We start from the raw sequence: 25,644 nt of genomic DNA, 5'->3' as shown, positions 1-25,644 counted from the left end.
GGGGATGCCGATGATTCTAATATTGGATCGTTTCATTGAGTCAGTAATCTCCTGTAACCTACATTCGTGGGCTTGGATTTTTTTAAGAGCAGCTTCTATTTTGGTTTTTTCCTCTATTAACCCATCCTCCAATTCACTAACCCATTCCTCTGCTTCTGTGACCCTGGCCGTCAGAGCCTCTAGTTTTGCCTGCATTTGGCTCATAGAATTTTTAATTTCTGTCAGATTCGCTCTCATTTCTGTCCTTAGGGATTCTATATTCTCAGTAACCTTTTCGTTAATAGTTTTTTCAGTTCTACTCATCATTTTGACCATCGTTACTCTGAATTCCATTTCTGATACTTTGGTTACATCCATATCCATTATTTCTGTGGCAGAGGCCACAGACTCACTGTCTTTTCTTTGCTGGGGGGGCTTTTCCTTCTTGTCGTTCTGATGAGGAGAGGTTGCAGGGTTGTCCAGAGCCCAAATTATTGACTGGGTCCCAGGCCGTGCCCCTTGTTTTATAGGGATCTTAGGGATGTGGGCTTCTTCTTTAAAGATTTTATTTATTTATTTATGTGGCAGCCAACCAGCGAGAGAGGGAACAGAAGCAGGGGAGTGGGAGAGGAAGAAGCAGGCTCCCAGCGGAGGAGCCCGATGAGGGACTCCTTTCCGGAACGCCGGGATCACGCCCTAAGCCGGAGACAGGCACTCAATGACTGTGCCACCCAGGCGCCCGGGTTGTGGGCTTCTTGATTTTTCAGCCTGCCTTCTGTGTTCTGGGGGAGGGGCCTGCCGTGCCGATACTCAGGCAACCCTGTTTGGGTAGAGTCTCCGTGTCCCCTGCGAGGGGGGATGGGGATGGGCACTCTCTGAGCCGGTTTTTCCAGGCTTTTGTTCTCTGGCGGCTTTCCCTGGCGGTTTGCTGTGCCTCTTCTGAGAGTCAGAGCAGCAGAGGCCGAATTTCAGCCTCTGTCACAGAACAGAAGGATTGTGGCCCGTTCTCTACTAAAGTTCTGGCCACTTTAACTCTGTTACTGTTGGTGCTGCTCAACCCTGCAGCGTCCCGGGATGTGCGCCCCACACCCGGCGTCCCTGCCCTCACTTCCAGGGCCGGCGCGTCTCTGTCCTTTGTGTTTCTAATGCCGCCAGCCGCCAGCCGCCCCGCGCGCTCCGGAAGCTCCCGGTCTCAGTCTGGATCCGGTGAGCGCACCGGGATTCCGGTGTTCCGCGAGATGCCTGGTGGCGCGCGCACCCAGCTCACGGTCTCAGTCTGCTGTTTTGCGGGTGCCGTCCGCGCGCCCGCCTGCTCTCCCGTGCAAGTGGCTACCGCTTCCCGGCGCCCGAATGCGGCGGCTCCCTCCCCCTTCCGTTTATCTTCCGATATCTGTGCACAGTTTCATGGCTCCCCGCTTCGTACCTCAATACTCAGCCCTGGAGATGTTCATTTGTAGAGATCCAGATGCGTCTTCCTGCGTCTCAGGCTGGTTCCGTGGTTGTTTAGGCTGGTCTGGTACCTATCCAGCTCGACTCGGGGGACCGGCTGAAAACGGTGTCTCCTACTCCTCTGCCATCTTAACTCCTCCTCCTCTGTTGTTTTTAAATTAAATCCTGTTTGCATTTTAATTCAAGAGGGTAAAAACCACCTTATTTTCTAGCATCCTATCTTTTTGAGTTTCTGGGGGCAACTGGCGAAGGGCAATGTAGGCATACAGCAAGTAATGAAAAACCAGAAACAGGCTAAGTTTCTGTATCAACATAGAGAAATATTTAAATGTATATATTGCATGTAATACATATTAGTCATTTTTTAGACAAGCTAGGGTTCTTCATCCTACCTTCAGCATTTAGCCTTCTAAATTGTGGTGTATGGGCGCCTGGGTGACTTAGTCAGTTAAGTGTCTGACTCTTGATTTTGGCTTGATTTCGGGGTCCTGGGATCGAGCCTTGCATTGGGCTCCTTGCTGAACATGGAGTCTGCCTAAGATTCTCTCTCTCCCTCTGCCCCTCCCCCACCCCAACAACAAGTGCAGTAAAGAGACTCCAGTGATTTTACCTGCCCTGTGTTGGACTCATTTGCAGATCGACGAAATCAACATCTATGGAAACACAGCCCTTCACCTGGCCTGCTACAACGGGCAGGATGCTGTAGTTAACGAGCTGACTGACTACGGTGCTAATGTGAACCAGCCCAACAACAGCGGGTTCACCCCTCTGCATTTTGCTGCTGCCTCCACACATGGTGCTTTGTGTCTTGAACTATTAGTAAACAACGGGGCAGATGTTAATATCCAGGTACGACACTCTTTGTCTCTCTCTGTGCTACATACCTTTGCATTGAGCGTCCGTTGGAGCAAAATCAACTCTTGTAAATGATGTTTTAGAATCAGAACTCTGAGTCCCTTGCCTCCCACAGCCTTGTCCTGTATTGGCATGCTGTAGAAATGTAGCTGTGTCGTTACTGCAGAAGTGGTAGGACCAGCTGGAAGGCACTGAGGTTCTAGCCACATGCTTTTGGTGGCTTAGTGAATGTTCTAGAGCACATACTGCGTCTCAGGGATGTTGACGTGGCCTAGTTTCTAACACTGAGGTGAATGTTGAGCTGATATGGCAGAGCTGCTGAGCATCAAAGGAAAGCCTAATCCGGTGATCTCAGGCCTGTTCCTAACCCTGGCATGGCCCACCAAGGAGTTTCTCAGACACTTTCCAATAGTAAATCCTAGGTAGTGACTGTAGTAATGTATCCTTGACCTAATAGTGGTCAACTGGGCCTAACAGTCTTTATTCAGCAAACTTACTGAAGTCTATCTGGTGCCCTCTGTTTGGTTCTGAGGGAGTACTCCAAGATGAGATGTGAACTCTGCTCTCAAGGAATTTACAGAACAGTAAGGAAATAGTGTGCACAGATTCTCACGAGACGAGAGAATGTGATGAGTGGCATGAGAGAGTAATAGAGCATTGCAAAGTATAAGAAGCAAGTCAACACTTGCTTCCTGCTTGGGGATCAAAAATGAAGCTTGCTTTTGAGATGAAGAGAGATAGAGAGACTCTGAGAGAGGGCATTCCAGATAGAGAGAACTGCATGAACAATCGCTTTGGGAGTTCCAAATAGGAAAAGCTCTGGGGAGACTCTAGGCTAGTAGTTAGCTCACCGTGACAGAGAACCAAGAGGTAATGGAATATCCTTCCCTGCACAAGGGACCTTGTCCTCATCCCCAGCTTCCCTTCTCCCTGGCACACAGGGATCCTAACGCAAGGCCCCGGTGTATTCTCCCTCTGCCTTTGAAAAATGATTCTTTCTGAGATTTAATTTTAAGAATATTGGATCAATCCATTTTAATGACCTTCCCTATTCACCATTAAAATCTTTTTACATTTTTTCTTATAATTTTCAATAGTGGGGAAATATGAGACAAATTTTCAGAATAGCAATTTATTGACCTTGAAGGGAGCAGAAATTGTATGAAAGGAAGAAGCCAGGAACAAGCTGAAATTTGACAGGACCAAGGAAGAAGTCTTATCAACTGGCTGAGGAGTTGGGGCTTCTATAAGCTGCAGGGACCACTAGTCATTATAGAGGTCATGTGATCCAAACTGAGCATTAGAAATAGTAATCCAGTCACAGAACAGCAGAGACAGAAAATAGGTAGGAAAAAAAATTGCATATATGATGACATAAACATTTAAAATGTTTATATGGCAAAACAAAACCACAAAAAACAACAAACCCTAACATATACAAAATTGAAAGAGGAACAACTAAGAGAAATTTTTCTACATTATACATGATAAGCCAAGATTTACTATATTTAATATATAAAGAGCTCATATAAACCAATAAGAAAAAGTCTGATAACCTACTAGAAAATATGTGTAAAAGCAAGTCACAAGAGAGAGAAAACAATATCCATTAAACCTATGAAAAATATTCAGTATTATTAGTAATTAGAAAAATGCAAACTAATGCACAAGTATATTTGCCTTTGTGATTGGCAAATATGAAAAAGACTGGTAATACCTAGTGTTATCAGTGAAAGAATTAATATGCAATAAGTAAATATCTAATTTTTTAATTTTAAAAAAGTTATATCTGGGTATATGCATAGAAAGAGAAAAAGACTTGGAATGTATACCAGTATATTATCACTGCAGAGAGGCAAAATTATGATTTGGATTTGTAGTTTCATCTTTATATATTTGTTTTATTTTCTGATTGTGATACATCAGCATGTTATTTTTATATCCAGGTGAAAAAAAGAACCCATTTTTATTTTTATAAAAACAAAGCTCAGGTGTAGTGGACCTAGACAGAGGACAATTAGAAAATAACTGGAAGTCAGTAAAACTCATCTAGATAAGAGGTACTGAGGACAGAGGGGATGGCAGCCAACAGAAGAGAGAGGCTTTGCAGAAAGAAAATCAATGAAATTTGGTTGGATAGGAGGTGGAGGAGTTGAAGACAAGTGTAAGAACTGACATCTGGTTCAGAGGTGACAGAGCATAGGGGTTAAGTGTTCAGTTCTGAGGCTAGGCTGCCTCGACTCCAATCCTAGCCTTGACTTTCAGTAATTATATAATCAGAAACAACCTCTCTGGGTGTCTGTTTATCTGTAAAATTGGGGAAACAGTAACATCTTCATGGAACCACTGTGAGGATTAAACAAGTCATCTCACATAAATTACTTAGAACGGTGTCTGCCACGTGGCAAGCACTCAGTAAATGATTGTTGTTATGAGGAGGGATGTCAGGAGAAAGAATAGGCTTAGGAGGTAAAACTGATAAGTTTAGTTTTTGAGAAGGTGATTTTGAGCCTTTGGTACAGCCAGTCTGAGAAAACCAATAAGGGAACATGCAAGCCTCCAGCGTGGGAGAGCAGAAGAGAAGAGAAGAAAAAACTTAGGCTGCCTCATTCACACAGAGGTGATGGATCTTGGAGGCTGGAAAAGGATGAGGTCACCCAAGGAGAGAGTACGTTATAGCATGAGTGGAGAAAGGGATGGAGGGTGCCAGGATCCCTTTAGTCTTAAGATCGGGAGGAGGAGGAAGAGCCAGAAATGGATGAAAAAAGAAGAGTTAGAGAAAATAGAAAGGAAGTGGAGAGGAGTATAATGTCTTCATGGAGGTAGAGAATAGGTAGAAATGAAGAAGTAGAATAGATAAAGAGAATTTCAGAGTTTCATATCTTGTAAGTGGAGCCCATCCAGGGTCCTAAATGGGGGTAAGGGAAGGTCTACGGGGACATCAAGAGACCAAGGAACTATAACCCAAGGTGAGAAGTGTCATCGTATGGTGTTGAAGTCACAGAGGATGGTGGTGAGAGGGCAGGAGGTTAACAGGTGGCCAAACTGGCAGTGTCTCCAACTTGTGACACTTGTATTGCCATGCTGGTATATGAAGGACATCCTTCAATTCTCCAAAGAAAAGAAAATTGTTACTGAAGTTAAATAAAGTAGCTCTCTTCATCAGCTTTCACCTAATTAATTCAGGGGGTTGTCTGATGCTCTCCATTCCCCCTTTGAAAACATGCCGCCTGATGCTCTCAGTGTGCCTGACAGCAAGGCTAGAAGGCCACTTTCTGGAACACCCACCCACTTCCCCCAGTTAACTGACTAGTGCTCAGTTCAGATTGGTTGAGGGACGCCAACTATATGGAGTTTATGGCAGCCTTCTTCCCCATAAATTAGACCCGGAAAGCATGCTACTTAATTTTAATAATTAATTTTTCCCCATAGACTGCTAATCATCAATAGAATGTGAGAAATACCTTTCTTAAAATCTGAGACTTAGGTTTTTTAGTATCTGATCTGCATAAATGGGACTTTGGTGAAAGTCTAGCCATCTCCCTCAGTCTCCTTTCATCTCCTCTGTTTACGTCCTCAAGTTTCCTTCTCTCGAATCCTCCTCCTTCACGATTCCAGATGCGCTCTGGAGGCACGGATTTTCTAACATTTCCGTAGAGCCGTTTTGTCTGACTCTGGAGGTAGCTTTTTAATTGAAGTTGTTATCTCTCTGTACCACATTGCTCCTTGGATTTTGAAAGTGTTTGTAGATCCCAAGACAATTTGTTTAGATTTTCCAAGGGAAATAGCATATTGAAATGTAGCCAGTACCCACCCACATGTCCACTTTGTTTTCCTCTCTCCTCACAAAGTACTACAAGGGATGTCTTCATGAGCAATTACAAGACGATGGAGAGAGAAGGAAGGATATGTGTCCTGTGCACATTTCACAGCCCTTCATTTTGCTTAGATCGACCATGGGCCTGTCTCTGACTTTGTAATGTTGGTTTGATTGTGCTAAGTGGTAATGACACAGTACTTTATACAATAATCCACTGAAGGTTCACTTGTATTTTGCAAATAGGAAGAGCATGAGAAGATACAAAATAATTTTTCTTCTCCATTACAGACTACATCATAATTCCAGTAACATCCCAAAGCTCTTTCTAGGAGCATTCAAAATGTTAAAGAAGGCACTAAATACATAGCTACTCCAAATACTACTTAGATGGAATCAGAGATTACCCCTGCCAGGTTGCCTACCTCCCGGTCACTAACATTCAGACTGCCCATGGTCTGAATTCTTTCCTGTCCCTGGGCCCTTAGGCTGTGTGGCCCTCAGACACTGCGGCTGAAGTCCATCACACATCTTCTGAAGGGAACCAGCTCCCTTCTTTATAGGTACCAGGTCCAAAATATAGAATGAGTTGTACTGCAGAGGTCGAAGGTGAAAACTAGAACAGGCAAGAGAGAGAAAGCAGTGATAAGGGCATTAGGCTTGGATATTTGGAGAGGATGTGAAGAAAAAGGAGAGGAATTAATGAGAATCAACCATGTACCATCTCTGGCCTTTAGAACCATTTAAAAAATTGGACTACATATGGCTTTTGGCAAATTAGGGTTTTAGATTGCTCTTCCCTTGAATCAGGAAGGCCTCTTGGGTTTCTGACACATTCCCCCTAACCCCCTGCAAGGCTGGCCTTAATGTTATCTTATAGAGGCTCTATTGCCTTCTAGTAGGGCCTCTGAGCTGTGTGACTCCAGGAAGCACATGCCACAGACAGCACAATGCCTTCAAGTTCCTGGGTGGTAACAACGTCTATGAGTTTAGGGGAGGTTTGGGGGATGTTGGAGGAGGAGGAAAGAAGGTATTTGGTGTGAAAGGCATGGATGGATTTCCGAGGAGAATGGTGGTCAAGGAAATTGAAATACTCCATTTAGTTCAAGGGTAATCTTCCTTGAAGGATGTTGAATTCTGCCCTGAAAGAGTACTAATATTCATAAAATATTCTTTTTTTTAAAGATTTTATTTATTTATTTGACACACAGAGAGAGAGCACAAGCAGGGGGAGCAGCAGGCAGAGGGAGAGGGAGAAGCAGACTCTCCGCTGAACAGGGAGCCCTACTCAGGGCTTGATCCCAGGACCGCAGAATCATAACCTGAGCTGAAGGCAGATGCTTAACCGATTGAGCCACCCAGGCACCCCATCGTAAAATATTCTTAATCTTTTTTTGGTTTTCCTTCGTGACCATGGCTAAGCCGTGCCTAAACCAATAGAAGGGCTTCTTGCTTAATTAAAATCTCAAAATAACAAAATTTTCCAAGACAAAATCTCAAAATAACAACTAATGGGAAAATCACTCTAGAAATAGGAAAGAGACTAGAAATTAAGAAAAAAGTCTTATAAAAGCAAAGCTTTGAATAAGAGGAAGAATTGAATATATTCTTCACTTTGACAATGCAAGGAAGGAATGTTTTGTCCTTGTCTGAAGTTCCAAAAACAGCAGTAACAGCAAGTCCCCCCGTGTGATAAATTTCTCAGGCAGATAATGGAACTCAGTAGGATCCCTGGTCTCAACCTGAATATCCTGAGTTCTAACTTGTAAAGACTAAACAAAAGGTATTATCCTCTGACCTTCATTAGTTTCCAATGGCTTTTTGAAATAGCAAGTTCCTTTTACATCCAAACCATGTAAGCACAACTGTTCCAAAATGGCTCCGTGATATTCTCAATGCTTCCTGTCCTCCCTCCCCCACCTCCTGCCACCATATCCCTCAGGGGGGAAAACCAGCTCAGGACTGGACTCAGTGGTAGATGAACCCAGGCAAAGATAGATCCCATATAGCTATGCTTTATATTTTACCAAAATTTGGTCGTCTGTATTTATTTGCCCTGTTACCAAAGGCACAAGCACTCCATGGGACAAAAGGGCGTGCTGTTTGCCTTCCCTGAAATAGAACCAGCTTTGTAAACTGCATGCCACAGAAACGGGTTACTTCTGCTTTGGCTGGCTGGCTGCAATTTAGGTAGTTACTACCAAGTTGGTGGTTATTCCCCGGTAAAGCCTTTAAGCTATTTTCTAGACATGGAAAAGTTCTTAGCTAAATATTTATAAAGATATTATCTAAGCACTCAAATATTTATGGCTTTATATATATTTAACTAAATGCTAATTAGTTGTGTTTTCAATTAAACTTAAGAGACAATATTGGAGCAAAATTTAAAGAAATAGCACCACCTAGGGACTGGTTAACGTCAGGCCGGCGATTTCTGTAATTGTGTCCCTAGTCTCTTGGTTGCTGCTCCTTTTCCTTTAAAACTACCATTTCAGTAAAGCTTCAAGCTTACTTCCATCTTCCTTTCTCAATCTTTTCTGACTCTGGTTATAATCATATTAGATGAGAAAAGATCCTATTCTTCCCCCATCTACGTGATGACTTTTCACTAGAAAGATTATTTTTCAATCGATGCACTTACCGTTCTGATTAACTCTTTCCTTGGCAAAGATTGTGCACAACTCCTTTCTTCCTTTCTAAGAAATAGACTTACAGGATATAATAAAAATTCTTCTGTTAAACCCTTTTGGTTTTATAAGCTATTCCAGCCCCTCAGTCTAAAGCAGTGTCTCCCAAACTTTAACGTGCAGTACAGGTTAGAAATGGGGATCCCTTTACCCAGTTCTGACTCAGTGGCCTGGGTTAGGGGACAGAACTCACATTTCTTAAAATAATTTTTATTTTGTTATATTAGTCACCATACAGTACATCCTCAGTTTTTGATGCAATGTTCCATGATTCATTATTTGCATATAACACCCAGTGCACCATGCAATATGTACCCTCCTTAATACCCATCACCGGCCTATCCCAATCCCCCACGTCCTCCTCTCTGATGCCCTCAGTTTGTTTCCCAGAGTCCATAGTCTCTCATGGTTCATTCCCCCTTCTGTTCACCACCCCCCTTCATTCTTCCCTTCCTTCTCCTACTGATCTTCTTATTTCTTATGTTCCATATGAGTGAACCCCTATGATAATTGTCTTTCTCTGCTTGACTTATTTCACTTAGCATAATCTCCTCCAGTCCCATCCATGTTGCTGCAAATGTTGTGTAATCGTTCTTTCTGATGGCTGAGTAATATTCCATTGTATATATGGACCACATCTTCTTAATCCATTCATCTGTTGGAGGGCATCTTGGCTCCTTCCACAATTTAGCTATTGTGGACAATGCTGCTATGAACATTGGGGTGCATATGGCCCTTCTCTTCACTACGTCTATATCTTTGGGGTAAATACCCAGTAGTGCAATGGCTGGATCATAGGGTAGCTCTATTTTTAACTTTTTAAGGGACCTCCACACTGTTTTCCAAAGTGGCTGTACCAACTTGCATTCCCACCAACAGTGTAAGAGGGATCCCCTTTCTCCACATCCTCTCCAACATTTGTTGTTTCCTGCCTTGTCAATTTTTGCCATTCTAACTGGTGTAAGGTGGTATCTCAAGGTGGTTTTGATTTGAATTTCCCTGATGGCTAATGATTTTGAACATTTTTTCATGTGTCTGTTAGCCATTTGTATGTCTTCATTGGAAAAGTGTCTGTTCATATCTTCTGCCCATTTTTTCATTTATTTGTTTCTCGTGTATTGAGTTTGAGAAGTTTTTTGTAGATCTTGGATACCAGTCTTTTATCTGTAGTGTCATTTGCAAATATCTTCTCCCATTCCGTGGGCTGCCTCTTAGTTTTTTTGACCGTTTCCTTGGCTGTGCAGAAGGTTTTTATCTTGATGAAGTCCCACAAGTTCATTTTTTCTTTTGTTTCTCTTGCCTTTGGAGATGTGTCATGAAAAAAGGTGCTGTGGCCAATGTCAAAGAGGTTGCTGCCTATGTTCTCCTCTAGGATTTTGATGGATTCCTGTCTCACATCGAGATCTTTCAACCATTTGGAGTTTACCTTTGTGTATGGTGTGAGAGAGTGGTCAAGTTTCATTCTTTTGCATATAGATGTCCAATTTTCCCAGCACCATTTATTGAAGAGACTGTCTTTTTTCCACTGGATGTTTTTTCCTGCTTTGTCAAAGATTAGTTGCCCAAAGAGCCGAGGGTCCATTTCTGGGTTCTCTATTCTGTTCCATTGGTCTATGTGTCTGTTTTTGTGCCAGTACCATGCTGTTTTTGTGATCGCAGCTTTGTAGTATAGCTTGAAATCCGGCAACATGATGCCCCCAGCTTTGTTTTTCCTTTTCAACAATTTCTTGGCGATTCAGGGCCTTTTCTGGTTCCACACAAATTTAAGTGCTGTTTGTTCCAGTTCTGTGAAAAATGTCATCGGTATTTTGATTGGGATGGCATTGAAATTGTAGATTGCTCTGGGTAGCATAGACATTTTAACTATGTTTATTCTCCGATCCATGAGCATGGAATATTTTTCCATCTTTTTGTGTCTTCCTCAATGTCTTTCAAGAGTGATTTGTAGTTTCTAGAATATAGATCCTTTACGTCTCTGGTTAAGTTAATTCCAAGATAACGTATGATTTTTGGTGCTATTGTAAATGGGATGGATTCCCTAATTTCTCTTTCTTCAGTCTCATTGTTTGTGTATAGAAATGCAACTGATTTCTGAGCATTGATCTTATATCCCGCCACATTACTGAATTGCTCTATAAGTTCTAGTAGTTTGGGGTGGAGTCTTTTGGGTTTTCCATATAGAGTATCATATCATCTGCGAAGAGAGACAGTTTGACTTCTTCTTTGCCAATTTGGATACCTTTTATCCCTTTTTGTTGTCTGATTGCTGTTGCAAGGACATCTAGTACTATGTTGAATAATAGTGGCAAGAGTGGGCATCCTTGTCGTGTTCCTGATCTTAAGGGAAAGGCTTTCAGCCTTTCCCCATTGAGAACGATATTTGCTTTAGGCTTTTCATAGATGGTTTTTATGAAATTGAGGAATGTACCCTCTATCCCTACACTCTGAAGGGTTTTAATCAGGACAGGATGCTGTATTTTGTCAAATGCTTTTTCTGCATCAATTGAAAGGATCATGTGGTTCTTGACTCTTTTCTTGTTGATATGATCTATCACACTGATTGATTTGCGAATGTTGAACCACTCTTGCATCCCAAGGATGAATCCCACTTGGTCATGATGGATAATCCTTTTAATATACTGTTGGATCCTATTAGCTAGGATCTTGTTGAGAATTTTGGCATCCATATTCATCAGGGAAATCAGTCTGTAATTCTCCTTTTTGATGGGGTCTTTGCCTGGTTTGGGGATCAAGGTAATACTGGCCTCATAGAATGAGTTTGGTAGTTTTCCTTCTGTTTCTATTTTTTGAAACAGCTTCAGGAGAATAGGTATTATTTCTTCTTTGAACGTTTGGTAGAATTCCCCGGGGAATCCGTCAGGCCCTGGACTCTTGTTTTTGGGGAGGTTTCCGATCACTGCTTCAATCTCTTCATAATTAATCGGTCTGTTTAAAAAATGAATTTCTTCCTGTTTCAGTCTTGGTAGTTTATATGTTTCCAGGAAGGCATCCATTTCTTCCAGGTTGTTTAATTTATTGGCATAAAGCTGTTGATAAAAGTTTCTAATGATCCTTCCTATTTCATTGGTGTTGGTCGTGATCTCTCCTCTTTCATTCATAATTTTATTAATTTGGGTCCTATCTTATTCTTTTGAATAAGTCTTGCCAGTGGCTTATTGATCTTATTTATTCTTTCAAAGAACCAGCTTCTAGTTCTGTTGATCTGCTCTACTGTGCTCCTGGTTTCTAATTAATTGATCTCTGCTCTAATCTTGATCACCTGCCTTCTCATGCGTGGGTTAGGCCTGTTCTTCTGTTCCAGCTCCAGCTTCTTGAGGTGAGAATATAAAAACTGCATTTTAGATTTTTCTATTCTTTGAGTGAGGCTTGGATGGCTATGTATTTTCCCCTTAGGACCGCCTTTGCAGTGTCCCATAGGTTTTGGACCAATGTGTTTTCATTCTCATTGGTCTCCAGAAATTGTTTACATGGATTTTTAATTTCCTGGTTTACCCAATCATTCTTGAGCAGGATGGTTCTTAGTTTCCAAGTGTTTGAGTTTCTTCCAAATTTTTCCTTGTGATTAAGTTCCAGTTTCAAAGCATTGTGGTCTGAGAATATTCAGGGAATAATCTCAGTCTTTTGGTATCGGTTGAGACCTGTTTTGTGACCCAGTATATGGTCTATTCTGGAGAAAGTTACATGTGCATTAAAAATAATGAGTATTCTGTTGTTCTGGGGTATAGTGTTCTATATATATCTATGAGGTCCATCTGATCCAGTATGTCATTTCAAGCCCTTGTGTCTTTGTTGATTTTTTGCTTAGGTGATCTGTCTATTGCTGAGAGTGGAGTGTTGAGGTCCCCTACTATTAAGGTATTATTATCCATATGTCTCTTTATTCTGCTTAAGAGTTGGCTTGTGTATCTAGCTGCTCCCCTGTTGGGGGCATAGATATTTATAATTGTCATATCCACTTGTTGGATACATCCTTTAAGAATAATATAGTGTCCTTCTGTATCTCTAACTACAGTCTTTAGTTTAAAATCTAATCTGTCTGATATGAGAATTGCTACCCCAGCTTTCTTTTGAGGTCCATCGGTATGAAAAATGGTTTTCCATCCCTTCACTTTCAGTCTGGATGTATCTTTAGGTTCAAAATGAGTCTCTTGTAGACAGCAAATGGATGGGTCATGTCTTTTTATCCAATCTGCAACCCTGTGGCGTTTTATGGGAGCATTTAAGCCATTCACATTGAGAGTGATTATTGAGAGAGATGATTTTAATGGTGTCGTGTTGCCTGTGATGTCTTTGTTTCTACAGATTGTAAATTTCTGTTCTGTATCACTTTTGGGGCCTTTTTACTTTTATAGAACCCCCCTTAAGATCTCCTGTAGGGCTGATTTCATCGTTACAAATTCCTTCAGTTTCTGCCAATCCTGGAAGGTCCTTATCTCTCCATCAATTCTGAATAACAGCCTTGCTGGATAAAGGATCCATGGCTGCACCTTATGCCAGTTAGAATGGCAAAAATAGACAAGGCAAGAAACAACAATTGTTGGAGAGGATGTGGAGAAAGGGGATCCCTCCTACATTGTTGGTGGGAATGCAAGTTGGTACAGCCACTCTGGAAAACAGTGTGGAGGTCCCTTAAAAAATTAAAAATTGAGCTACCCTATGATCCAGCCATTGCACTACTGGGTGTTTACCCCAAAGATACAGACGTAGTAAAGAGAAGGGCCATATGCACCCCAATGTTCATAGCAGCAATGTCCACAATAGCTAAATTGTGGAAGGAGCCGAGATGCCCTTCAACAGATGACTGGATTAAGAAGTTGTGGTCCATATATACAATGGAATATTACTCAGCTATCAGAAAGAACGAGTTCTCAGCATTTGCTACAACATGGACGGCACTGGAGGAGATAATGCTAAGTGAAATAAGTCAAGCAGAGAAAGACAATTATCTTATGATTTCTCTCATCTATGGAACATAAAAACTAGGAAGATCGGTAGGAGAAGAAAGGGATAAAGAAAGGGGGGGTAATCATAAGGGGGAATGAAACATGAGAGACTACGGACTATGAGAAACAAACTGAGGGCCTTAGAGGGGAGGGAGGTGGGGGAATGGGATAGACTGCTTGATGGGTAGTAAGGAGGGCACGTATTGCATGGTGCACTGGGTGTTATACACAACTAATGAATCATCGAGCCTTACATCGGAAACCGGGGATGTACTGTATGGTGACTAACATAATATAATAAAAAATCATTAACAGAGAAAAAAAAAAAAAAGGATCCATGGCTGCATGTTCTTCTCAGATAGAGCTTTGAAAATACCCTGCCAACCCTTCATAGCCTGCCAGGTCTCTGTAGACAGGTCTGACGTTATTCTGATATTCTTCCCTCTGTACGTAAGGATTTTCTTCCCCCTGGCTGCTTTCAATACTGTATCCTTGGATCTAATATTTGCGAACTGCACTATGACGTGACATGGTGTAGGTCTGTTCTCACTGACCTTGGGAGGGGTCCTCTCTGCTTCTTGGACACGAATGCTTGTTTCCTTTGCCAGATTAGGGAAGTTCTCAGCTACAGTTTGTTCAAATATCTCTTCTAGACCTCTCTCTTTCTCCACCCCCTCTGGGATGCCAATGATTCTGACATTGGAACGTTTCATTGAGTCAGTAATCTCCCGTAGTCTGTATTCTTGAGATTGGATTTTTTTGAGGCAAGTTTCTGTTTTAACTTTCTCTTCTACCATCCCATCCTCCAATTCACTAATTCATTCTTCTGCCTCATTTACCCTGGCTGTCACAGTGTCTAGTTTAGACTGCATTTGATTCATAACATTTTTAATTTCTGCCAGACTCGCTCTCATTTCTGCCCTTAGAGATTCTATATTCTTGTTAATATTTTCATTAATAGTTTTTTCAAGCCTACACGTCATCTTGACCATTGTTAATCTGAACTCCATTTCTGACAATTTGGTTATATCCATATCCATCAGTTCTGTGGCAGAGGCCACAGACTCATTATCTTTTCTTTCCTGGGGGGGATTTCTCCTCCTCGTCATTCTGATGAGGAGAGGTTTCGGGGATGCCCAGAGCCCACATTATTGACCAGGACCCAGGCAGTGTGTACTTGTTTTATAGGGACCTTAGGGATGTGGGCTTCTTGATTTTTCAGCCTGCTTTCTGGGGGAGGGGCCTGCCACGCTGATATTCAGGCAACCCTGTTTGGGTAGAGTTGCCCCGTCCCCTGAGAGGGGGGATGGGGATGGGCACACTGTGAGCCAGTATTTCCAGGCTTTTGTTCTCTGGTGGTTTTCCCTGGCAGTTTTCTGTGGCTCTTCTGAGAGTCAGAGCAGCAGTGGCTGTATCCTAGCCTCTGTCTCAGAACAGAGAGATCGCAGTCCGCTCTCCACTGAGCTCTCTTGGCCACTTTAACTCTGTTTCTGTCGGTGCTGCTAAAAACCCAGCAGTGTCCCAGGATGTGCGCCCCACAGCTGGTGTCCCAGCCCTCACTTCCAGGGCCCCACGTCTCTGCCCTTTGCACTTCTAACACCGCCAGCCGCCCCAGTTCCTGCACGCTCGCGAGCTCCCTGTTTCAGTGTGGTTCGCATGCGCTCTGGAGCTCCCGCACTCTGGTTTCAGTCTAGTTCAAGTGTATGCTCCAGAGCTCTGGTTTTCGGTTTGGACACATGCACGCTCCCGAGCTCCCGGTTTTAGTCTGGTTCCAGTGAGCGCTTCCAGAGCTTGGATTTTCAGTCTGGTCGCATGTGTTCCCCGGCTCACGGTCTCAGTCTGCTCTCTCGCGGGTGCCAGTCCACAAGTCCAGCCCGCTCCCCAGTGCAGGTGACTACTGCTTCCTGGCACCCGAGCCTGTCAGCTCCCTCCCCCTTCCGTTTATCTTCCGATATCTGTGCACAGATTTACGGCTCCCCATTTGGTACCTCAATATTCAGTGATGGAGATGTTCGTTTGTAGAGATCCAGATGTATCTTCCTGCATCTCAGGCTGATTCCGTGGGTTTTCAGGATGGTCTGGTAGATATCCGTCTCAACTTGGGACCAGCTGAGAAAGGGTCTCCTGCTCCTCCGCCATCTTTTCTCCTCCTTGCAGAAAGTGATCGCTTTTCTGTTCATAGAGTTTCTGCTACTCTTTTCTTCGTTCTCCAGTTGCATTCATAGGTATTCAGAATGGTTTGGTAGCTCTCTAGCTGAATTCCTGGGACCAGATGAACTTTAGGTCTCCTGCTCCTCCGCCATCTTGGAACACCTTAGAAAAATCAGAACTCACATTTCTAACAAGAGCCCTGGGTGACTTAGATGCAGTTAGTCCTTGGTTCACTCTGAGAAATACTTACTCAAATGATTATTTGTTTCCCATTGTGAAGTTTTTAAAACAAGGAGTTATTTTTTTAAATGTATTTGTAGGTTGCTATGTTTTCTTTTTTTTTTAATTAAAAAAATTTTTTTATTTGAATATAGTTGACATACAATGTTACATAAGTCTCAGGTGTACAACACAGTGATTCACTTTCTCTAGATGTTATGCTGTGCTCACAAGTGTAGCTCCCATCTGTCACCATACAAAGCTGTTACAGTATCATTAACTATATTCCCTATGCTGTGCCTTTCATTCCCATGACTCATTTATTCCCTGACCGGAGGCTTGTGTCTCCCTCTCCCCTTCGCCTATCTGCCCATCTCCCTAACCCCTTTCCTTAGCTATCAGTTTGTTCTCTGTATTTATGAGTCTGTTTCTGTTTTTTGTTTTATTTGTTTATTCGTTTCATTTTTTAGATTCCACATATGAGTGAAATCATATGGCATTTGTGTTTCTCAGTCTGACTTATTTCACTTAGCATAATACCCTCTAGGTCCATCCATGGTGTCACAAATGGCAAGAACTTATCCTTTTTATCGCTGCATTATATTCCTCTGTGTGTGTGTGTGTGTGTGTGTGTGTGTGTGTGTGTATGCACTACATCTTCCTTATCTATTCATCTGTCGATGGACACGTAGGTTGCTTCCATTTCTGGGCTATTAGAAATAACGCTGCCGTAAACATAGGGGTGTGTATATGTTTTCGAATTAGTGTTTTCATTTTCTTTAGGTAGATACCCGGTAGTGGAATTACTAGATCATATGGTATTTCTGTTTTTAAGTTTATGAGGAAACTCCATACTGTTTTCCACAGTGGCTTCACCAATTTGCATTCCCATCAACAGTGCATTTTAAAGCACAGGTATATGGGTTTCATTACAAAAATAAACTTGCATTTTTGAGATCTCATATTTAACCTTGGACTTTGGAAAATGTTTCTCCTGAAACAGATATTTCTTTTTTTTCTTTTATTAACAGTACCTGAATGAAAAGATACATTCTGTCTATTGGGGATACTTAATATGTTCTTTTAGGTATTACTATTTTTGGATGAAATTCTGTAAATGACTGTTTCTTAATAAATGTGTGGGACTTTGGTATCTGGTGTAATGATGACAAGTCTATAGATTTTATACATTTTTCATGTTTTGGCTTAATCTCTATCAGGGAGTGCCATCATTTATATCTTAAATAATAGAGAGATGTATAAATTCAGCACACATCCCTGTGATCATTAAAATGGTAATTTGCTAAACCATTGTATGTTTTAATCTTATGATTTCTAATGACTTAATTGAAGCAAGCATTTTTGTTTGGAACAACCAGAAGTGTCATTTTCTATGGAATTAGGATGTAGGGAGTGGTGGAATGTTCCAGGTCAGTTTTGAGAGCTGCAGTCATTCATAGCAGCTCAGTCAACTTTAGGTTGGACAGGACCAAGCCAGTTAGCACATCATTTGTCTTTTCTCATGTACTTGAGACAAAAGCTGAAAACCAAACCAAACCAAACAAAAACGCCTTGAAACCGTCTTCATCAGTAGATCACAAGAGAGAAAAAAGCATTTTGGATGATTGCTTCAGTTTGAAGCAGGATAGTTTAAAAATTGTCAGTGTAACTAGAAATTTCACATTTCTTCTCTAAAATAATTTTCACTTCTCTAAGCTTCTTTACAATGGGATGTTATGCAGTAACTTGAGATATATTATATATATGCTTTTTCTTTTGCTTTCAAAAATTATCTTTTACCTTTTGTAAGTTTTTATTATCCCTTTTAAAAAACCTGAATTGACATTTTATTTTCAGGGCATTGACAGTAGTATCCGTAGGGATGTTTCAGATTGGCATCACTGATCCTTTGTTTCTCTCTCCCTCATTTTTTAGAGTAAAGATGGCAAAAGTCCACTGCACATGACAGCTGTCCATGGAAGGTTCACACGATCACAAACCCTCATTCAGAATGGTAAGAGAGATCCTTCTGCAGTGTTGTTGTTTGGACAGTGTCCTGACCTGAGTGTGGCTGTCAGTAATCTGAACACGAAAGATGATGCTCTGTTTTAGATGATGGTCTGTTTTATTAAGATTAGATTTACACCATCCTTTGATGCACTTTTCCAAAAGCTCTTTATCGGACATATCATCACCATCCAGCTTAGGAACAAGAACATAAAGCCACTGTTTCTCATTTAATTCCTAGTCAGTCAAAGAACATACTATTTTGACACTGGAAATGATGTACTTATATGGGCTCAAGGTCCTGCACTTTTCACTCTGAAACTAATAAAAATTACTATCATACATTTTCTAGCAGCAAATCTGAATTATCTTTAAGCTTTAGAATTTACCATCGTTTCCTAAGTTAAAACTCCTTAAGCTACTTGAGCAAAGGTAGGAAAAATGAGGTGACTCAGAGGAAAAGCAGTTAAGTGCATGATATAAAAGATGATAAAGTCACAGCCTTGATAGAGACCTTGGAAAGTCACATATCTAGTAATTTTCCAGGCGCAGAACAAAGGTGTACGCGAACCACTGGCTTGTCTCTGTAGCCAAAGTACTAGGGAGTGTCACTTCACATTATGGTTCCTAACGCTATTATGGGTCATGGCCAGCATCTGTGAGTGGACTGACCTTGACCACAGAACTACTGCTTTCTTAGCAAATCAGAGAGACAATTAAAAAAAACAACAACAGGTTTAGTCCAGATTTTATGCTGACATTCCAAGTTCAGCAATTCCTAAACTATCTTTAGTTGACCCATATTTGTACTTCTCAAAATTCTGGCATTAGTCAATTTCTCGGACCTGTCTTTTTCTCATCTGTAAGAATTTTGGACGAATTGTTAGTGATACTATGTTATAGCCTCGGCAGTCAAGTCATAAAACCAAAAAGTTACTTGACATTTGGATGGAAGATCAGCTTGGGGAAATTATGCTTAGGAAGCAAAATATCTGCCACAAAGCAAAGGAAATTTATAAGCATTTCAGTGTAACTATAGGGGACAATAAATCCTGACAAATTTCCATTGAGCAAAGGAAGGTAAAATGAAAATTAACTGCACAACACCCATTAATTCTAATTTGAAATATGTGGTATGTCTTTGACATTCACTTTATTGAAAGGGCCACTTTAATTGTTTTGTTTTGCTTGAAGTAAACAAAGGGAGATGGGGAGTGACCCTAGAGTCTCTCCTTTGCACACTTTCCTCATCCCATGTATTTCTCAACTGCTTTTTTTTTGTTTTTAGAAACAGTGTCCACTGGCTGAAAAATAAATATATACATACATACTAGGGAGATATTTGGTATCTATTTTTAAAATTTTAGTGTGACTATAATCACGCTTACCTCTGTGGTATAAGAGCTCCGCTCCCTGCTAAGGCACATTTGAGCTGCAGCGATCAGATCAAAGAGAGAGCAAGTTTTCTCCTTGTAAGCACTGCCTTCCCCCAGGTCCATCCCTGGGGGCAGACCATCCTGGCCATCTCCTTCAAATCAAGGCCGTGATCCATCTCCCTGTATAATGCTAGTGTGTGACAACAGTCTGGGGATGCTGCTGGCTACTGTGACCTCTCCAAAACCCATTCCTGTGGGCCTGAAACACTCCCGTGCCCTCTGTGGACATCATTGTAGACCTCTGAGTTGGGATGAGATCTGAAAGAGAACCCATCTCTTGTCCTCGCTGATCAAGAGGCTCAATCCAGAGCCTCATTCTTGGCTGACCTGACATCTTACTTGTGGATCGAGGGCGGCGGGGGGGGGGGTACAGGGGCCCAAAATGATGAGATATAGTGGCTATAATATATAGCCCATTATATATAATGATAAAGCTAACATAGATTGAGTGTTTACACTGTGCCGGGCATTTGGGTATGCACTCCACATATAAATCCATGAGAAAGAGGTGCTATTGTCATCTCCATGTCAAAGATGGGGAAACTAAGGCAGGGAGGTTGTCACTTCCATCAGGATACATGGCAGGTATGTTGAGGAACAGGAATTGAAACACAGGCAGTCTAACATCAGAGACTGAACTTTCAACCACTACACTTACCAATGCATTCTCTGGATAAATAATGGCATGTTTGAAGACATTTTTAAAAAGATTTCATTTATTTATTGGTCAGAGAGAGAGCATGCACAAGCAGGGGGAGTGGCAGACAGAGGGAGAAGCAGGGAGAGAGAATGTTAAGCAGGCTCCAGGCCCAGTGCAGAGCCTGATGCAGGGCTCCCCCAAAACAGGGGCTTGATCCAACGACCCTGGGATCATGACCTGAGCTAAAGGCAGACGTTTAACCGACTAAGCCACCCAGGCGCCCCTAAAAAATGTTTTTTAACTGGAATTTTATTTACTTTAGGGGTCACTTATATCTAGACTAGCATCATCTCTGTAGAAGGATGATTTGGCATTCTCTTTTCTCAGCTGACAATTCTCTGCATTCATTACATGTGAGAACTGTGAGTTCTTCCATCTGACATTTTTAAAAATGCCCTTAGGGAGAAGAATAGGAAGCTCTTTTCTTTCCTCCTGTTTGTTGGATTCCTTCTGGGAAAAATCCAGAGGCTTGCACCCCCGGACCTGGTGTCTATCCTCCAGAGTGGGTCACTGCACAACAGGACTCGGAAGCCAGTCCCACGTGGGACCATCCATTGGCTCCCTAACCCAAAAGAACATGCTACTGAGCGATATTCCTTGCGTTTGTTTTGTGAAACACCCTTGTGTTTGGACTTTGTATGACATTTCTCTGCTTCCCTGACCGTTCTCTATTCAGGGTTATTAGTTCTTCATAATAACTTTTTCCAGAATCATTCAGCGTTGGTAAGACAATTGCCAAAAAGGAACAAAAAAAGAAACAAACAAAAAGCCCAAGCGCGCACACACACACACACACACACACACACACACACACCTCTTTTATTTTTGTAGATAGTGAGCAAACACTACTTCTACTGTCCAGTCCCGTTGTGTGTTGTCTGAAGCCGTGTTGTCGCAGCCAGAGAGGGAAAGAACGGACTGAGGAAACAGTGTGATGGCAGAAGGCGTTTAATCCAGACGTTTGTACTAGGCCACTGCCTAGATGCTGTCCAGCAGGTTACAAGAGTTCAAAACTGATGTTTTCTTCACAGGAGCTTTAAAAATAGAGTTTGAAAAGGAAGAGTCCAGTGATAGGTTAGGATGATTCATTGTGAGATTTTTGACCTTTTGGCTCACAGTATTTCCGAGGCAATTTAATAAGATGACCATTTTTGTTTGTGCAGGAAAAAATAACTTCAGATGAATGCTTCGGTAATGCTGCTAAATTATCCCTTCTGACATGCTTTGCGTACTTCTAAACTCACAAATGTTAATTTTCCTCACTAATTGTCAGTAATCAATTACCAACATTTAACTTGCAAGCTTCAAATGAGTAGTAAGGATATTTAATTGCATGCCAGGCAAAGCTTAAAGATTTTCAAGTGAAAATGGAAAAGTTTGGGGAATGACTGTAAAATAGAAATTCATTATCTAGATGTCCTACTTTAATATAAAACATATTTCAGAATAACGATCTCTTTTATTTTTCCACTAGTTATGATGTTTTTCTGAAATATATGTTAAATGACAACAAAAGCATATGTGGAAGATAATTACATATATTTTTACAGTTTTAAACTGACTTATGAGGGGCGCCTGGGTGGTTCAGTCGGTTGAGCGTCTGACTCTTGATTTCAGCTCAGGTCATGATCTCAGGGTCGTGGGATCAAGCCCCTGTTTTGGGGGAGCCCTGCTTCAGGCTCTGCACTGGGCATGGAGCCTGCTTAAGATTCTCTCTCTCCCTCTTCCTCCATCCCTCTCCCTGTTTGCACGTGCTCTCTCTCCCCAAATTAAATAGAGAAATAAATAAATAAACAAAATGTTAAACTGACTTATGAAATGGTAGTAACAACAAGAAGAAACTTTATCAGCTCAGCCCCTTACCCTTTCCAACATTTTTCACTTTTTCCTACCCAATTTTTGGCATGTTTGGGGCTGATAAACTTGGAGGCTCTAACACTTCTGTAGAAGGTTTGATGCCTCTTGGCTGGAAGGACGTGGAGTGTTGCAGTGTGTCCAGCGCAAAGGTTTCTCTGCAGTCTGGGGATCTGCCTCCCACATCTCCCAGGAGCAGTTCTGGGGGTGGGCCGTTCAGGCCAATCACAGTGGGCAGTTCTTAGATGGACACGTGGACCCTGGATTGTTCTGAAGTATCCATGGAAACATTATTGCAAATAGTTTCACATGCGTCAGTTTCTTTATTGTCAGGATGTGGGGGAAGCCTTTCTAAACTCAATGCAAAATCTAAATATAATAACAGAAAAGACATGAATTCCAAAAATAGGGTTTCTTTTTTTCCAGAATAAAATAACAAATAAAAATGAAAATCTAGGGGGGAAATATTTGTAATATGTATTACTGATAAATGATGAATCTCCTAAATATTTTAAGAGCCCTTGAAAATCAAGGAATAAAAGACCACGCACGCACGCACGCACACACGCACACAGAAAAATGGTCAAAAGTCATGAACAAATAGTTCATGGAAAAAGATAAACAAATAGTCCTTCAGTATATGAAAGGATGCTCAATTTCCTTAATATGAGAAATGCAAATGAATACTGCACTGAGATATTACTTCTCACTCATCACATGGCAGGTTTTCAAACGCTTGATTAGGCCGTGGGGAAAACGCACTCTCATTGCTCATGTGAGTAGCAAAATGGCACAGGACCTAAAGGGGGAAATGTGGCAAAATTGAGCAAAACCAGATATTCACTTCTTTGACCTTGAAATCCCCTTTCCAGGGATTTACCCTGAAGATACACCCAACAGATAGGAAACAATATGTGCATGAGGATATTCACTGCAGCATTCCTGATAATAGCAAAATGATATTTACTTCCTAAATGCTTATCCATACACTCAGACTGGTGTACTTAACTAGTATCTCCATGCAATGGAAAACAATAAAGCTGCACAAAAATGAGGAAGACCTCCAAGAAGTGATTTTTAGGAGTGAATTCCAGGATATATTGTTCAGTAAAAAAAAGAAAAAGAAAGCAATGTATAGTCTGTTTATTTATTTTTTTTAAAGATTATTTCTTTTTTTGTCAGAGAGAGAGCGAGCGAGCACAAGCAGGGGGAGTGGCAGGCAGAGGGAGAGGGAGAAGCAGGCTTCCTGTTGAGCAAGGAACCTGATGTGGGACTTGATCCTGGGATCATGACCTGAGCTGAAGGCAGATGCTTAACCGACTGAGCCACCCAGGCACCCCGCTGTGTGTTTATTTTTACAAAAAGAAACACAGAAAGCATAAACCAAAACTAATGAAAATGATTCCTTTAGGATGTGGTGGAGAATGAAGTAGAAGGGATGGAAATGAAAGTGAGCCTTTAAAAAATATTATTTGATTTCTGAAACATGAATTTTTTATATATTAATAAAATAAAGCTAAATCAAAAACTGGTAAAAATTTTGAAAACAAAGAGAATCAAATGAATCTAAACTGTATCAAGTTGATAATATAAGCATACAGAATAAAGAATTCAGGTAACTTTTGAACAAAATACTCCCCGTTTATGCTAAAATCCTTGCTGGAAATCTTGTTGGGAAATAGGATATTTGTACAGTCTCAAAGTACCGCCCACAAACTGTTTGTTAATTACAAAAGGGAAAAGATATTTTGCAATGGCAAGTGCTGGCAGGTATCACCTTAACCAAATAATCAAGCCCCTTTTCTTATTGTGGTAAAATGTATATAACATAAAAAGTTACCGTTTTAACTATTCTTAAGTGTACAGTTCAGTGGCACTAAGTACATTCTTATTTTGTGTAACCAACACCACTGTTCATTTCTAGAACTTTTTCATCTTCCCAAACTGAAACTGTACGCATTGCAAGTGATCAAAATTAGCATCATCCAGTGGACTAACCTGCCCTTACGTGTGTGCTATGGAGATGCAGAGGGAAGTGCACATTGACTCTGGGGTAGTCTTGCCAAAATGTTCTGAATCTAACAGAGGAAATAAGCAGATAACTCTAGAATGCAGGACACTCCACACCACTCCTGGCTTGACCTCCAAAGATATCAATGACACGAGACATGGATGGATAGATGGATGAATAGATAGATAGATAGATAGATAGATAGATAGATAGATAGATATAGAGAGAAAAGGCAGGAGGATTGTTTTAGATTAAAGAAAACTAAAGGGACATGACAACTAAATGGCAGCAGAATATTTTGTTGGATCCTGGATTAAAAAACTAACAGCTATGATGCACATTTTGGGAATAACTGGAGAAATTGGAATATGTTGTATATTACATAAAATTATGATACCAACATTAAATTTCTTGAGTATACTAATAGAATTGTAGTTATGTGGGAGAATGTCTTTGTTCTTAGGGGTGAAATGTCATGATGTCTAACTTATTTTTAAATCGTTAAATAGACCAACTGTATTTACGTATAGATTTGTGAAAAGGTAAGAGAGAAAGAAATGTAGTAAAATTAAAAGTTGGGGAAAAGGAAGGCAAAATAAGACAAAATAAGATGAAAATACTTTATTATTAAAAGGACTGTTGATGATTAATGTGATAGCTTTTATAAATATAGATATTTTCAGTTCATAGTTATACATTTCCTCATTTTACTCATCATATTTTAAGCCAAATCATCAAATGACGTAAAATATTTTCTTGAACTTTCTATTCTCTTTGGTTCTGGTGCTTCAGTATAAAGTGTATGTAGGTCTTTAATTGAGCAGGTAAAATTAAAATTGGGTGTATCTTCAAAATTACATTTTATGGAATTTGATTACTTTGTTCCTCAGAGCAGGAATTTAGTTGCGAGATTTTAGATCCTTATTTTTTTTTTTTTGAAGATTTTTTATTTATTTATTTGACAGAGAGAGAGACAGCCAGTGAGAGAGGGAACACAAGCAGGGGGAGTGGGAGAGGAGGAAGCAGGCTCCCAGTGGAGGAGCCTGATGTGGGGCTCGATCCCAGGACTCTGGGATCACGCCCTGAGCCGAAGGCAGACGCTTAACGACTGCGCCACCCAGGCGCGCCAGTTTTTAGATCCTTAAATAAGACAATATGGAAAGACTTTTCAAAAGCATTTCTAATAGACTTCCCTCTATGCAGATTTAATACTACTACTACTTCAGGTGGTGACCTATCCCCTGGAAAGGCATTCTTGTACTTCAGATCAGAGATGTACACAGAGGGGAAAAGAAGTCAACATTTGGACAACATGAGTGACTGGCATAGAATGTAGTATCTGAGTCAGCCTGAATCCTTATGTTATCCTGTATTAAAACATCTCTTGCAGGCGGTGAAATTGACTGTGTGGATAAGGATGGCAACACTCCTCTCCATGTGGCTGCAAGATACGGTCATGAGCTTTTGATTAACACCTTAATAACCAGCGGAGCTGACACAGCCAAGTAGGTTACT

At 41.1% G+C, this 25,644-nt stretch overlaps 1 protein-coding gene across 2 annotated transcripts in view; it reads left to right on the top strand.

Moving 5' to 3' along the window:
- ANKRD44 (ankyrin repeat domain 44) overlaps positions 1-25,644 on the top strand; it is a 309,567-nt gene that overhangs the window by 185,612 nt on the left and 98,311 nt on the right. For both annotated transcript variants that reach the window (XM_045806381.2, XM_045806382.2), the window contains exons 8-10: positions 2,065-2,277; positions 18,057-18,135; positions 25,520-25,634. In XM_045806381.2, the coding sequence (XP_045662337.1) occupies positions 2,065-2,277; positions 18,057-18,135; positions 25,520-25,634 (407 nt within the window). The remainder of the gene's footprint in view (positions 1-2,064; positions 2,278-18,056; positions 18,136-25,519; positions 25,635-25,644) is intronic.

Source organism: Ursus americanus, chromosome 1, assembly GCF_024610735.1.
Source record: "Ursus americanus isolate L20-20 chromosome 1, mUrsAme1.1.p, whole genome shotgun sequence".
In the NCBI taxonomy this organism is placed as follows: domain Eukaryota; kingdom Metazoa; phylum Chordata; class Mammalia; order Carnivora; family Ursidae; genus Ursus; species Ursus americanus.
Note: the sequence above shows the minus strand (reverse complement) of the source record. Positions and strands in the feature narration are given on the sequence as shown.